This window comes from Sceloporus undulatus, chromosome 6 (genome assembly GCF_019175285.1).
Source record: "Sceloporus undulatus isolate JIND9_A2432 ecotype Alabama chromosome 6, SceUnd_v1.1, whole genome shotgun sequence".
NCBI classification, from domain to species: Eukaryota; Metazoa; Chordata; class Lepidosauria; order Squamata; family Phrynosomatidae; genus Sceloporus; species Sceloporus undulatus.
Genome location: NC_056527.1, coordinates 32,209,741 through 32,225,289, shown reverse-complemented (window position 1 = coordinate 32,225,289; position 15,549 = coordinate 32,209,741). Strand labels below are relative to the sequence as shown.

At 39.5% G+C, this 15,549-nt stretch overlaps 1 protein-coding gene across 2 annotated transcripts in view; it reads right to left on the bottom strand.

The window, feature by feature from the left end:
- DYNC1I1 (dynein cytoplasmic 1 intermediate chain 1) overlaps positions 1–15,549 on the bottom strand; it is a 251,011-nt gene that overhangs the window by 196,623 nt on the left and 38,839 nt on the right. The window contains exons 4-6 of one of the 2 annotated variants that reach the window (XM_042476919.1): positions 15,080–15,170; positions 4,080–4,139; positions 1,585–1,700 (exon numbers count right to left, since the gene is read on the bottom strand). In XM_042476919.1, the coding sequence (XP_042332853.1) occupies positions 1,585–1,700; positions 4,080–4,139; positions 15,080–15,170 (267 nt within the window). The remainder of the gene's footprint in view (positions 1–1,584; positions 1,701–4,079; positions 4,140–15,079; positions 15,171–15,549) is intronic. The other variant, XM_042476920.1, reaches the window with a different exon arrangement.

Sequence of the window (15,549 nt, the reverse complement as noted above, 5' to 3'; positions counted from 1 at the left end):
AAGCCCTATGTAAACATTCAAACCTACACATGGAAGAGCAAAAGGTGTAGAGAAGTGGAACCCATCTCTTGGTGTTCCTATATGTTGTTGTTCCTGTTGTCATTGTGTGCCTTAAGGTCATTTCTGACTTATGTTGACCATAAGGCAAACCTATCACAGGAAGTTCTTGGCAAGATTTGTTTAGAAGGGGTTTATCATTGCCTTCCTCTGAGGGAGAGTGTGGGACTTGCCCAAGATCATGCCCATGCCCATGTGGTGATTTAAACCCTGGTCTTCCATTGTCCTAGTCCAACACTGAAACCATTGGACCACACTAGTTCTATATACACAACTTCCCCAAAAAATGATTTTTCCACATTTAGTACTATATTGTAGTACTAAATATGTACTACAATACTACAGTACTGTATAGGGGGCGATTGTAAACACTTTTGAATGAACATGGCATCTCTGAACATTAAGTCTAAATCCAATGGTTCATCACAATTTGAGCAAACCTACTGAATCAAAGAGATTTACATAAGTGCTGACTCCCCATTTAACAATCCAATGCGTCTAGCCGGGACTGTTTAATCAGAACTGGCCATTTCATCACAGCAAGACAATACCTTGAGAAGTCTCTAACCTTTCCCAAAAAAATCTCTCCTGTAACAGAAGGCAACATCATGGTTTCAAGGTGTATACAAAACTAGTTTCTTTTTCTCTTTTCAAAGCTAAGTACATGCAATCTCTCTCTCTCTCTCTCTTTCTCTCTCTCTCTCACACACACAAAGAGAGAGAGAGTACATACACTACAGGATGTACAAACAGATCATAGAAACACAAACAAACCTTCAAACACTATGACATTTACAGCAAAGCAACAATTATCACATTTTCCAATTTTGTGTTCATTTACCTAAAAAAATGTGCAAATATTCTCCAAGATAAAAAAAGAAGAACCATATTTTATAGTATCTCTACTCAAAGAGTATAAACATTAAGCATTTTTGTTTACTACAAAAGCACCAATAAAGTCCAGATTCCACAGTCAAGCATAGACTTTTTTTTATTTAGTGTCATTTTTAATTATACCACTAGAGGGTACTCTTCGTAAGTTTCTGAAATACAGATATTTAAAACTCCCTTTTAAAAAGACAATATTTGGCAAGGGGTAAATACGCTTGTGGCATCTATAAAGGCAATTTGTATTGTAGCATTCCAGTCAATACCATGACTGCAATATTTCCCCAAAGTTCTCAATACTTTCCAAAGGTAGCCCCATGCTCATCATGTTAGTCTAATTCGTGCAGATTACTGTACATGGATGACTGTGGCTGGCACATCAGCCAATGCTGCAAAGAAGTATCACTGCCATCCATGCCACCTGCACATCCAATGGGAGCACTGGGTCAAGGAATATATACAAACAGAAGATTTTATCTTTATCTTTTGGGAGGAGAGGGTATGAATTGAATAACCAATGAAACAGATCTCTATAGCATTCCATTTGAAATTGAAAGGACAATTTTTTTTCCTTCCAGGAAGATTTTCTTCAGATGGCAAAATGCTTTCAGAAAATATAAGCAACAGTTGCTAATTTACCTTCAGCCCGATGAGTGTCCAGGGGTGTTTGAGTCTCCTTGGAGTATGAAACCACTTCCCGAGGCAAAAAATCCACCTGGGTCACTTTTGACACACCTAGCTTGTGCAGACGGCGGCTGGAACAAACAAATATACAATAATTAGCTGAGCATTCAAGTGTATGTACAGAATACCCTTATGGGTTTAGTCCCTCTAGGAATGATTCCCTTCCACACACACACACCATTGGTTTTGTCTTCTCTCAAGAGACGGTGAGAAGATCGTTACAGGACTCCGAAGAATGTTTTTTGCACTCTTTTCTGCTTTGCAACTTTTTTTTCCATCTAGCTGTAAGTGAAACTTGGGTCATACTACCACTTGCACTGCTTAGATGTTATCCAAATTTTTCTCTTTATTCATGGGTCTGTTGGTATAGATCAAAGTTAATACACCTTCTAAATCAGACTGGGCAACTTTGGTGAGACAAAAAGCCAATTCTCTGGCCCAAGACACCTTGAGGACCACATAAACTTTCAAAAATTGTCCCAAACAAATAAATAAATCAGAAGGTCCTGGAAGCCTTCTTCTGATTTTCAAAACCATGTATTGTGGGATGTTAAATAGGATCGGGGGGACTGTAATTTATTTAAGAGGCTTCTAAGAAAGATTATTTGCCCTTCTGTTCTTTTTGAGAGTGAAATGATGGCTTGGGGAGGACACAGGGGGTCAAGGGACACAAAAACAGCCTTGCAGGGTCACATATGGCATCAAGAATCAAACACAGGAATCTGAAGAATTAAATACAGCCCATTCTGATGATGAGCAGTGTTTGAATCATATCACTACTGCCACTTTTGCTGCTAGAGTCTTACTATTTGAAGAATAAAGGGTGGAAGATGTTTTACATTCATAGAGGCACATACTAGTAACATCACTGTAATCCTGTCCACAAGATGGATTCCTGACATATTTTGGTGGAGATATACATGCTATTAGTGTATGTCTACATGCATGTTACAGTTTTCATAAACATGTAGCTCTAACACTTCACATCCAGTGTAATGAAACTATTTTTATCAACATAAGGACTTGAATCAAACTGGTACTCCCAGTTAGCGTAGACCCAGTGTATCAATGGCATACCTTCTAACTGTCCCAGTTTGGCAGGGATACTCCTGATTAATCCTCTCTTGTCCCACTTTTTCAGATGCTTTTTAAAGTCTGGTTTCTATCTCCACCTTCCACTTTCACTCTTTGTCTTCAGATTACTTCATTTACTGAATGACAGAGGGGACAGATTTGTGCCCTTTCCAGTCGGCTCAGGCAAAAGTAAACTGCTACAACCTCTCCTAGCTTGTGTATTTTTCCCCATTAAGACATTTTGCCATCTTGACAACACTCTGACGTTGTTTGGCTACACTCATCCTAATTTTTATCTGTGAAATGTTGGAGGGTATGCCATGGGATTTATGTAAATATTGATTCAGCAATGGATCCAATGAGTCTACTCTAGCTGGGACTACTAACTGGATTCAGGTCAAAGAGTGCAATTGTTCCTTTTCTGAGTGTAGCATGGTGGTCAGAATTTTGGATTAGTATTTGGGAGATCCAGGTTCAAGGTGCCACTGAGGCATGAAAATCACTTCTAAAATAATGGCCAGTTTTTCTCTTCCTTTCAGCCTGACTTACAGAGGGTACTCTGTAACCATCTAACAGCGAAAACTCTTTAACATCTTTCCAGACTGTTAAAATTAACCCCTTACTTTTTCACATTTTGAAATATGTTATAACTTGCTTAACTTAATTTGCATGCTGTCCTGAGATCTAATGATACAGGGTGGGGGGGGGGGTTTATATAAACAAACACATAAACCAAATATACACTACTTTGAGCTCATTGGTGCAATGGTGGGATATAAATGTAAGAAAGAAAGAAAGAAAATTCCAACTTGCATTTGGATTGGATCAGAAATGTTACTGTTTTTCAGGTAGCTTTACATCTGTTTTCTCAGGAAAAGAAGGTATCTAACAAATCTTTTAGATATTTAAGAGAGTGCATCTTCACAGTAGAAATAATGCAGTCTAATCACTGTAGTTCCTTTTTATGGAATCATGGGATTTATAGCTTTGCAAGGACTTTAGCCTTGTATGCCAAAAGTGTGTTGGTACCTCACAAAACTACAAATTCCAGGACTTTGTAGGATGGAGCCAAGGCAGTTAAAATTGTGCCAAACTGCATTATTTCTACAGCATAGGTTCACTTTAGAGTCACAGAATTTATGCAGAAACAAACAGAGATACCTACACACAAATTCTAAGTTTCAAAAACATTTCCTAAGAAAATAGATGTAAAACCTTCTGAAAACAGTATCTATATATAGAGATATATATCTAAATATATAGACACACATGCACAGAGTGACACAGAGAAAGCCCCTCTGGAAAGTCTTTTCAACATAATTCATGCAAATAAAGTCATAATATAAGAACAAAAAATAATGAGAGTGGACATATACCCAAGTTCAGAGTCCGACTGAAGCTGGAGCACTGAAGGGTCTGTGTCCCATTGCAGGGTCCTAGCCAGGTTATCAGCCGCACAGCACAAAGGGGAGGAAAAACACACAGAATTAACTGAAAGGATTGCAGGAAGGGGTAGAAATCACTTTGTCACTTGCTGTATTTTGTACAAGCACAGAACACACCACCAAAAAATGCAGCAGAGAACCACAATATCACAGTGTTCACTGATCGACAAGAGCAAATAATTCAGTATGTTACAATAGTAGATATAAGACTAGCAAGAACATTGAGTGTCCAATGAGACATGTTTCAATATGAGAGGTTTGCTTAGCAAAAGAGTAAACTACACATTAAAATAAATGTGTAGTATCTTAAATTTCTTTTCTTTTTTACTCTGAAGTACTCAGGCCTCAGTCCAGATCAGGACATTGCAAATGGGTTGAGTCCAACATCACACTCATACCCCAGTTTCTAAAATCAAATTCCTACATATAACAGAGTTTGGAAAAGTTAACTTTTTGTAATGCAGCTTCCAGAATCCTCTAAGTGGCATAGCCATTCAAAATTTGAGGAACTGTAATTCAAATAAGTCATTTTTCCATATTCTTCCACCCCACTTTTATATGGGGCTGAGGAAAGAGGAGGATATGTATTCCCTTCCCACTTTTTTTTTTTAAGTTCTCATGTGTATATGTAGGAATCTATTTTAAAAAATCCAAGTGGGAAGGTTTGAGGCCCAAAATATGCAAACAAATTAAAGAGATGCAAACACCTAAAACCATGTATTGTTAAAAACACTTCTTTGTTCCTGGTGCATTTTGAGAAACTCTCTGCCTCAAGGGAAGAAAAAAATCACCTGAATAAACTGAAAACAAAACAGTAAAACTGTATTTCACTATCATAACTAAAAGTTCCTCAACCTCACTAAACAACATATGTCAACAAAACATTTACACTTCTATAATCTTCCAACCAAATATACACTAGATTTTAGTGATTAGAACATTATCCATTATTGCATTAATCTATACATGACAAAATCACAGATCAAATCTCCAGTACTTTATTTAGGAAGCTGAATTATGTATTCTGATTTATATAAAAGCATTTGAAACAATGTTAATACTGTTATAACAATATTCAAATATTGTTATAAACTACATTTTGTTACTCCATTCTATTCAAACTGCAAAAGAGCTGTTCTCACAACACACTGAGAATAAAGAAGGAAGTATTTTTGACCATTCACCAGTACAGTTGTTTTTAAATTTGGGTTGGTTCCAGGACTATGGCTACTATACTTACTGTATTAATTCTCTTAATGTGAACTTTTTAGTCTCACTACCCACTTCTGAAGAGCCTTATTCAACACAAAACCCCAGGCATTTACTCCAGAGTAAAAAAAGAAAAGAAAAAAGTAAAGCATTTAAGCATTTAATATAACATGTAGCAGTCTCCGCAGCTCAAATGAAATACAATTGATTACAAGTGGACCTTTACAAACTGGGTCCATTTCTTTTAGTTCTACAAACAATAACAATGCTGAGGGGAACACATGGCTGGGCTCCACATATGTGTCTGAGTTCCCTGGAAAGGACATCCTTGGCACATACCAATGAATTATACACTACAAGCATAAAAGAGAGAAACATCCAAAGGTATCTGCATGCAACATTCAATGTATGTATATGGAACATTGTAGATTACTGCATTGCACTCATTGTGTGCACATTGATTAGCAGATGGTCTCCACTAACAGCTACAAGTTAACATCATTAAATGCATTTTATTCAGGAAAGACTGGGGGAGATATTTGGAACTATGACAATGGTTCTGGGATCCCTCTCCATGGATTCCAGTTCCCACAATCAGGACCAAGCAATCCCTGCAAAAGGTTTTCTATGCATTTCTACTGTTTCAAGTACAGACTAACAAACAGGTTTGTCAGACCATTGCCAGACAAAATTTAAGTTATTTTTTGGCTACACTTTTCAGAATGCCCCACTCAGCTTCTTTACTTCTTCAGTATTTCTCTTACTACATCATCTTCACAATATACCTGGCAAGTGCTCGACTTTTACTGTACAGAAATTGACCTGGTGAATTTGTTTTAAAGATTGGGTAGGATATAACTTGAACCTTGAGCCAGGGAATTCTTCATGTGCATAAAGTTGACACAGAGAGTGTGAGATCATTGGTTGAAAAGAACAGGAAAGCACGTGTTCTGGAATGGAATTCTAGTTCAGCTGCATGTGGCTGCAAGGAATTTGCATTTCTTCCTTAGCCCAAAATTTCCATCCAATGCAGCATTCTAGTTCTAAATCTAGAACAGGGATGCTACCATTTAGCCCAGTTATTCCCAAACTTTGGTCCTCCAGATGTTTTGGACTTTAGGTGCCAGAATTCCTAAGAGTTGGCTAAGCTGGCTGGGGCTTCTGGGAGTTAAAGTCCAAAACATTTTGAAGACCAACGTTTGGGAACTACTGATGTAGATCAACTATCCATTAACCCAAGATAACAATGGGGCTCTCCAGACCGTCACAAAGAGACAGGTTGGAGGCACCCAGTTCTCCTCCAGAGGGACACCACAGTAGCCAAACCACGCAGCACCCCAAAAGACCAAAAAGAACCTGGAAAAACTGGGGGGGGGGGGTGGTTGGCACGTGGAGATGATGTCATCAATGCGCCATTGGTGCACTGTGATGCATCCATGATGGAAGCATGGCATCTGGAGGTATGGATGTGACACCACGCTTGCATCATGCATGCGTGCCCCATATGGACAGTGCCATGTAAAGATGGTGCTGCCCATATGTGTTAGGGTTCTGGAGCATGTGAATGCTGTGCACTCCAGAACCTAAAATTGGCTCCAGGTCACCTCAAACTGGCAGTCTGTACTGGGCCAATGCTTCCCAAAGCAGTCCTGTGATTTTTGTATCCGAGCCTTCCCCAAACCAAAGCCCTTCAGGTTTGTTGGACTTCAACTCCAAGACTCCTCATCCAGCAAAGCACTATATTGTGAGCTAAGTGATTCTGGCCACTTCGCCTCTGTCTCTGAGGGGCCCCAACCAGAGCCAGGTGATGGCAGTGGCCCTGATCAAGAGGCACTGCTGGCCTCCACTACTGATGGGATCCATTGAGGATGCTGGCTCTCCTTTGGCTTCCATGTGTGTAGGGCACACTGAGCATGCTGGTTGATGCTGTAGCAGTATCTTGTCCTGAGATGGAGACAGTGACAGGATGGATGGGGGAAGAAGAAGCAATGGCTCAGGATGGGTCCCACCAGAGGACATGATCCAATGAGCTTCCCTGCTCTCCTCCTCCTCAGGCAAAGACTGCTAGCGCAAGCACCCTCTTCATCTTTATCTTCCCTGTAGGAAAGAAAAGATTTGGAAAGCAGAAGAGGAGGTGGGATCAGGGCCTCCAAGTTTTGTGTCTCCCCCCCCCCCTTTTGAGTAACTCTTGTCGTCCCCCCCAGGGGTCTCACCCCACAGTGGTCTAGCCTATCTACAGGGTATCATATTGGGGAAAGACTGCTCTTCTCAGCAGCAAGTATGTGTTTTCAGGTCATTTTACAGATGATAAAGATAATGCCAGGCAAAGCATCACTTATTTCACCTTTTGAACCATGGCTGATAGTTTGTCACACAGCAGTCATATAGTGTTTGACCATTTGCTTTTCTAAATAATAAATAAATAAATTTTAAAACTGTTAATGTTGATTATCAACTTCACAGAACACACAAAAAGAAATCACTGTGTATTAGCTAACATATAAATGGCTCAGCTGGCTCTGAAAAAAGGATTATGGCATAGTTCACCACTCTGCTGCTCTCCTATCCTTCTCCTGGGCACTGGCACTGTGACACCCTGGGCCCTTTGGTTGCCTGCAGTTAAGGTCAAAATGGCCCACACCTCATTCCAGCTACAGAAGCCTCCTGGACTCAGAGTTAAATATTACTTTGAGCCTGGTGTTGGATCATTATGATAAGACAGCAGCAGGATAGCAGCAAATTAGAGCTCAGTCCTCTGTATATATTTTCATGGAAGTAAGCACCACTGAATGCTTAATGCATACGTCTACATAAAGCATGTTATTGTAAAAACTGATTGAGCTACAAATGTGATACAAACTATTCAGCATTTGAAACATTACTTTGGGGGGAATATAAATCCAATGATTCCCTAGTCTGTGTGGAGAACAATTGGCAAAATCCCTCAACCACCACGGCAACTGGGAGGGAAAGAGTGAAGGTCACCTCAAAACAATGTTTCCAAGCTCTGAACTTAACATGCTTAGATGAGCTCAACTCCTATTAGTTTCATTTGGAAAGCAAAATGCAAGGGCATTTACCACACACTGGTGCATAAAGTTGGAATAATCAATATTAAGTCCATTAGAAGGCAAGAGGAAGGAAAAAGAAAATGTAGTAAGGCATTTTCAAAGTGTTTCAAGGACAGCGATGCTTACTATAAGAAGCAGAAGTCTCTTGCTTTGAGCTACCTAAAAGCTTCACATACACTGGCAAGATTCTCCATATTAATCAAATTCATTTCCAAAATTTCTACACCTGAAACCGAAAACAAAAACCCATAAAGGTTTTACTCAGGGTTTCTATGATGGCCGTATAGCAGAGACCAAGCAAAAGGAAAAACTAGGAGAATCTACCCACTTGCTCTAATTTTTAACATAACGGAAGGCATTTTTGATATAACAGAAGGCAAAGCACAAACACACACACACACACACACACAAGAAAAAACCCAGAATGTCTGATACAGAATAATTTATACGCCTAATATGTTACAGAAGTTGCATATAAAATAGAAACAAAGTGAAAAATTACTTCTTTAATGTTGCCAAGGTCATTAGGCAAGAGTGTACTTTGCCAACTATGCGCCAGCATCTAATGTTATGAGTATCATGGGGCCACTTATACCTACACACCCAAGATACTTAGGAAGAGAGAAAACTACATGTAACTTGTGAGGCAGTCATTACTCCTCTACTCCAGACTCTTTCAAAATCTTTTACGTATCCCAAGTGACAAACAATATTCCATTAGGGGGATTACTATTACAGTGTGATTAAAGAAAAGAGCTTGGGAACAGACTCCACATCAGGGGAAAGGGGTGGAGGTTGTTGGAGAAAGGGGTCACCTTGTAAGCTTTGTGTAGCTTCAAACACCAGATTTGTCTTTGATGGTACCAACTAGGCACAGTTCTTGGGCTGTACTGACTTGGTATGCTTTATACAAGCAAAGCTGGAATGGGAATTGTATTGCCTTCTAGGTGTTAATGAACTACAAGTTCCACCAGCTCTAACCAGCACAGGGATAGGTGAGGAATGCTGGGTGATGTAGTCTAGCAATATCTGGAGAGCCACATCATTCCAACTTTCATGTGCAGCCTGCTTATATAGTGTTCAAGGAAGTTCAGTAAGATTATACAAGCATCCATTTGTGCAATGATACACACACACACACACACACACACACACACACACACACACACACAAAACCAGCCAGTGATATGGTTGAAATGGCAAATCTAAACAGAAGGAGAAGAAGGAGAATGCTCAGGAGAAAGGAAAAGCAAATATTAGGCTGCTTCATCCAAAAGAAAGCAGTAAGAATGGCGCTGACTGAATTTGTTTGGGAATGGCATTCATAATGCAAGGCATCACATTGTCTCTACATCAGTGGTAAATCCATTCCATGTTATTTTAAATTTAGCAACTTGACAAATTGCATGCAATTGGCCATTTAAATGTTACCTCTGAAAAACTCAGGTCTGTTTTAAGCCTGAAGATGCTTTTTTCTTTCAAAACTGGAAGTGTTATTCCAATCAAGGGGTTGATACAGCCTGCCAAGATCCAAGGTGAGTAAAGTTAAAAAAAAAATGGTTTGGGTATAATGCTGTGGACCATCAACAGCTGCCCACACGAATACACAGAGTGGAACTGCAAAGCCATTGGCCCACTACATAGGTTCAGAGCTGCTGAAATGGCATAGCTTGCTTTCTTGTTTATATTTTATGTCTTTATATTTTGCCCAAGACAACAGTCACAAATCACAGCCATACATTGTACAGAAGAGAGTGTGGAAAAAGTATGAATGGCTTGTTTTTCCTTCCCTGTATCTACTGAAACAGCATCAGTAAACATTTTCAGTAAAAAGACACTTAAAATTGGTGCTATACAACTGTAATTAAAAACAACAACATGTGGTTCTGAGCACAGGCTTACAAACCTAACACAGGAAAGCAAGACTTATATACTCCACTCAATGTGAGCTTCAATTAGCTCAGATTTCTCAACAAGGACAAAAGCTATTAGTTCCTTTTCCTACATCACAACAGACGGAGACAAAGAAATGAATACAGATTCATATGTATACATGTTCCTACTGTCTAAGGCAGCTTTCCTCAACCTGGTGCTTTCCCAATGTGTTGAATTATAGCTCTCAGGATTCCAATAGACAGAATGGCTGGGGATTTGGAAACTTTTAGTGCTACATATCTGAAAGATGCCAGGTTTTAAAAGACTAATGTAACATGTTAACTGTCTCTGATCCTAATAAAATTTCCAGTGTAGATCTCTAGTTGATTTCAGCTCAAGGACAGTGAACATGTGAAACTGCAAAGCTGGTTAAGAAACAAGAAACTGCACATTAAGGTTGACAGGGGTCTCCAACAAGAGGCTTCAGGTGTGCAGACCAGCATAAAGAATTAAATTGGACATCTATACATAATAAATAGAACCCTGCCATATAGTAAAAAGTGCTGTTTATTTGCCTTTCCCTTGTAATTAGCATCAAGAAATATTAATACACTTTATCATTCCAATAATCATTTAATTGGCCATGGAAAGCTACCAGAAACAGCAAGCTTCATATTAATGTCACTCTAACAGCAGGGTCACTTGCAATAGTTTGCTGACCCTGTAACAGTGTGGAAGATGAAACAATTAGAATATTTTGCTGAGAATATGGAGCTACAGATGTTGCAAACATTAGAGCTGTCCTTCTGAAACTGCATCACTAAATGTGCAGAAAAGAAGACAGTGAAATGATTGTAATGAGCACGAAAGGCTTTAGCTATGTTGCCATTTCAGTTTCAAGATATACTGTACAATATTGGTTGCCACAGCCTGCTCTTGACAAATTTACAGAATGCGCTAATCCTATCCAGATCACTTAAACCCCATGAAGAGAAGAGATTCTAGAGTTGTACATATTACAAAGGACATGTGTCTGTATAGAATCACATAGTTGGAAGAGAACACCAGGACCATGTAGTGCAACCTCTTGTCATGTAGGAATACACAACTAAAACACTCCTGAGACATGGTTAAAGCTCATGTTCAAAGGAGAGTCCACCAACCCTCAAGGGAATCAATCCATTTTTAAAGTCAAGTTGTTTGTCTAAACCCAGTCCTGTCTTTGGGATATCCAGCAGAGATAAATGGATACATACAATTTATTCAGTAAAGTGTGAATCTCAGCCCTGTTTCACTGACTTCTGCAAGTTGCTACAAACCAGAAATAAAAATAATCCCCAGATCTTTGGAAATTTTGTGTTTTAACTAATTTTTCTTGGCTTTAATAAAGAGTTCTAGGGGTATTTTCCCCTTTTAATTCATGTATTTTCTGGTGGTGGGCAGAATAAAAAAAAAAGATATATGTAAATGTATTTGCAACTCCATACTGACTTCTTCCTCTTATTTTTTTAAAAAACTTTTTCCAGCACTATCTGAATGTCAAGATTATATGCAGCAGAGCAACTTCTACTCATGTACTTTCACTGCAAAAAATTCCAGGGGGCTTGGTCATGTTAGCCTGCTACAAGTAAAACAGAAGTCCTTTCACCCTGAGTGAAAGAATCCTGTGGTATCTTTCTCACTGTGGTGTTACATTTTCCAATGCCTCCTCACAATAAAAGAAGGGGGGGGGGAAATCAAGTACTTTATTTAGGAGAGAGCTAAGACGACACTCACATACAAAAGAGGATTCTGCAAGATATTTCTGACAGCTGTTAATTAGATACTCATTTTCAATAAATTATTGGCTTCTAGGCCTGGCTTGCAACATCTATGTGGTTTTTGTTGTCCAATGTAACATTTTTCACATGTTTCCCACTATGGGTATATGGCAGGGCAATTACGTTACAGTGCAGATTTCCTTGGGGCTGGTAAATGTTGCCGCTTCACAGAGAAAAGCAGGCTAATTAAAGCTTTCAGGGGTAGACTAACGAATATGGCAGATCCATTAAGTACACTCACTCTGTGGCACCACATTACATGTTAATATTGGATAGCGCTGGGGGTCAGGTTGCAAACACACACTGGGAAGCACCCTTGGGAAACAAGAGCACCTCTCCAAACCATAGCATGAGAAAGTTGCTAATGAGAATAAACAAGAGGAAAGAACTCTTTTGCATCCTGAAGGAATGAGACTCTGAACATTTTTTTAATGATGCCACAGACTCACATGCAAAAAAGATTAATTAACACTGAGGCCCCTGACTTGGTAATTGGCAAGCATCCAGAACCAATCTTCCCTTTCTAGGTCACAGGAAAGTGATTTACAGTCCATCCGCATTTAAATTTACTCAGTTTTCCAAGAGAGATTAATCTCAACTAAATATGTATAGGACTGAGGAGTTAAATCAGGGGTGGGTAATTTGTGGCCTTCCCAATGCTGCTGGACTGCAACTCCCATCACATAGCACCGAGAGCTTGGAAATTATTCACAAGGTACAAGTGATCTATAACAAGGTAATGAGCTTTTTTATAGTGAGGGTGTAACTTTTCAGCGCTGTCATATTGGTGAGCCTAACATCCTGATCGGTGAATTTCTACTCAATTATTCAGGTACCACACAAATGCTTGATGGTAACAGACACAGTGGAGGAGTGAGGAAAATATAAGGGAATAAAGGAAGCACACTATATCTTTTCCCTTCAGTGCTTGGCTCTGCAACAACCATACATACCATCTGAATCATTGATAATCTAGGTCTGGCTGCCAAAAGTAGAAAATATTTGTTTTTGCTGAGGTCTGAATTTATTGCATTCAGAGAATTTTGGAAAGGGCTTCAGGTTGCCCATCTCTGGTTTACCATTGTTATGCCCTCCGACTGTCCCCATTTGGCAGGGAGAGTTCCAGTTAATCCTCTGTCATCACACTTTTTCAGAGGTATTAAAACTTTTCCTGTTTGTCTTGAGCTTATCTCACTTGCTGCAAACTGAAGTCCAAAACACATTGCAAAAATAATCCAGATTGAGGTTGCTTGTAGTTTATTGGGAATTGTAGTTTATTGTGACACCAGAGCTCTCTGACAGAGAAGGCTAAAGGTCTCACAAAACTGCAGTTCCCAGAATTCCCTAGCATTGAACTAGGGCAGTTAAAGTGGTCTCAAACTGGATTATTTCTGCAGTGTGTTTTGGACCTGAGTTCAACCTGTAGAACAGTGGTTCCCAACCTTCTTTAATACAGTTCCTCATGTTGTGGTCACCCAAACCCATGAAATTATTTCCATTGCTACTTCGTAACTGTAATTAAATAGGTGTTTTCCTATGGTCTTAGGTGACCCCCATGAACGGGTCATTCGGCTCCCAAAGGGGTTCCGACCCAAAGGTTGGGAACCACTGCTGTAGAAGGAGATTGCACTCAATTAATTAACAGGATGGAGAGGAAAAGAGCAGGCAGAATCCTGCCCTTCCCATTAGGTTCAGACAAAAACAAACTACTGCAGCCTCTCCTAGCTTGTATGTTCTTCCTCATTAACAACATTGTAATCTTAATCACACTCTGATGCTGCCTGTGTCCCAGTTTTCATCTGTGATATATTGGAAAGTCTTCATTACATCCAAATGAGGCCACGTTTATATATTAAGTCCATTATGTTAATTTAGGTTCAATCCACACTGCAGAAATAATGCAGTTTGAGACCACTTTAATTGCCTTGGCTCAGTGCTAGTGAGTCCTGGGAATTGTAGTATATTGTGGCACCAGAGGTCTCTGACAGAGAAGGCTAAACGTCTCACAAAACTGCAGTTCCCAGAATTCCCTAGCATTGAGCCAGGATAGTTAAAGCAGTCTCAAACTGGATTATTTCTGCAGTGTGTTTTGGACCTTAGGTATTCTAATTGGGTGACTACTGAACAGCAGACCATTCCTAAACTATATCATCAACAATAATGATTATGGAAAGTCTGTAGCAACAGGTATGTGCTAGTTAGAAAAAAGATGCATAACTGATGCTCATTTGCTGCACTATGTTCAGTCGTGTAATTATAAAAATGCTCTTACTTTGATTGATGAGAGTAACGCTTGTAGCAACTAGGAAAGAAAGTCACTTATATTAAATCTCAGGAATTTTAACATCATGGTGTCCAAGTCTGAACTTTTGGTTCTGAATGTTCTACAAAGCAAGGAAAGCAGACATATATGACTTAAGGCCACTCTTGGTAGGAATTGTGCCACAGTTGTGATTCCTTGGTGTAGAACTTCGCTATATAAGCTTTCTGCGTTCAACCACAACTTGGTCCTTTCCACAAGGTGAGAGAGGGACACACATGCTAGAGAGCTCAATGGCTTCTAGAACACTCCCCATTATAGCTTGCCTAGTTTGCCTACAAATGTGTGGGCAGGTGAGTTTCCTTTCTGCATCCATAAACCCCAACAAACCCTCTTTTCCACTGGTTGCACTGACTCATCCTGATCACTCTGGAATCTGTTTTGGTATGATGGCCCTGATCAGGCCCTAGTCTGTTACATTGAGGATTATGAGAGTTGTAACCCAACACATTTGGAGAGCATGAAGCAAAGCACAGAAAAGTTACTTCTTGAATCTCAGTCCCCCAGATCCCTCAGGAGACTTGGGTGTATATCTATAAAGCAGAACACCTTAATGGCATTACAAGAAAACCATTAACAGGAAAAACATCCATAATAAAGGCAGAAGATGTAGAAAGATCAAGCATTTCATCTTACCTTCCCACAGGTCCCATGTCTCCTGAATCTTGGCTTCCGGCTTCGCTGGGAGTGCTCACTGATTTCGGAGAGGGAGACATAGGGGTTGGGACTAAATAATGAAAATAACAGGTATCCAATGTTAAAACATGCAGCGACTGCACTGATGAAGAGCAGTGTCAGACAAATCATAAGCAAGGATTCAAATTATAAGACAATTGAATGGCCAGGAAGAATTTGGAATGGTGAAAGCAAGAGAAGGAAAAGGAAAAGGAAAAGGAAAGGGGGAAAAAGTCATGTGAATTCTAAATGTTTTTGCAAATTAAAGTTGGAATGAAATTTAGATTGGCTTGAAAGTGAGTCATGATAATATCAGTTATTCAGTGTAAAAGAACTCTTGGAAGTAAAGATTGGCTCTTTAGTTTTCTTATTGCTCATTTGTATTTTCAGAGCTGTGTGCCTGTTCTAAAAGATAAGAAAGGCCTTGGAAC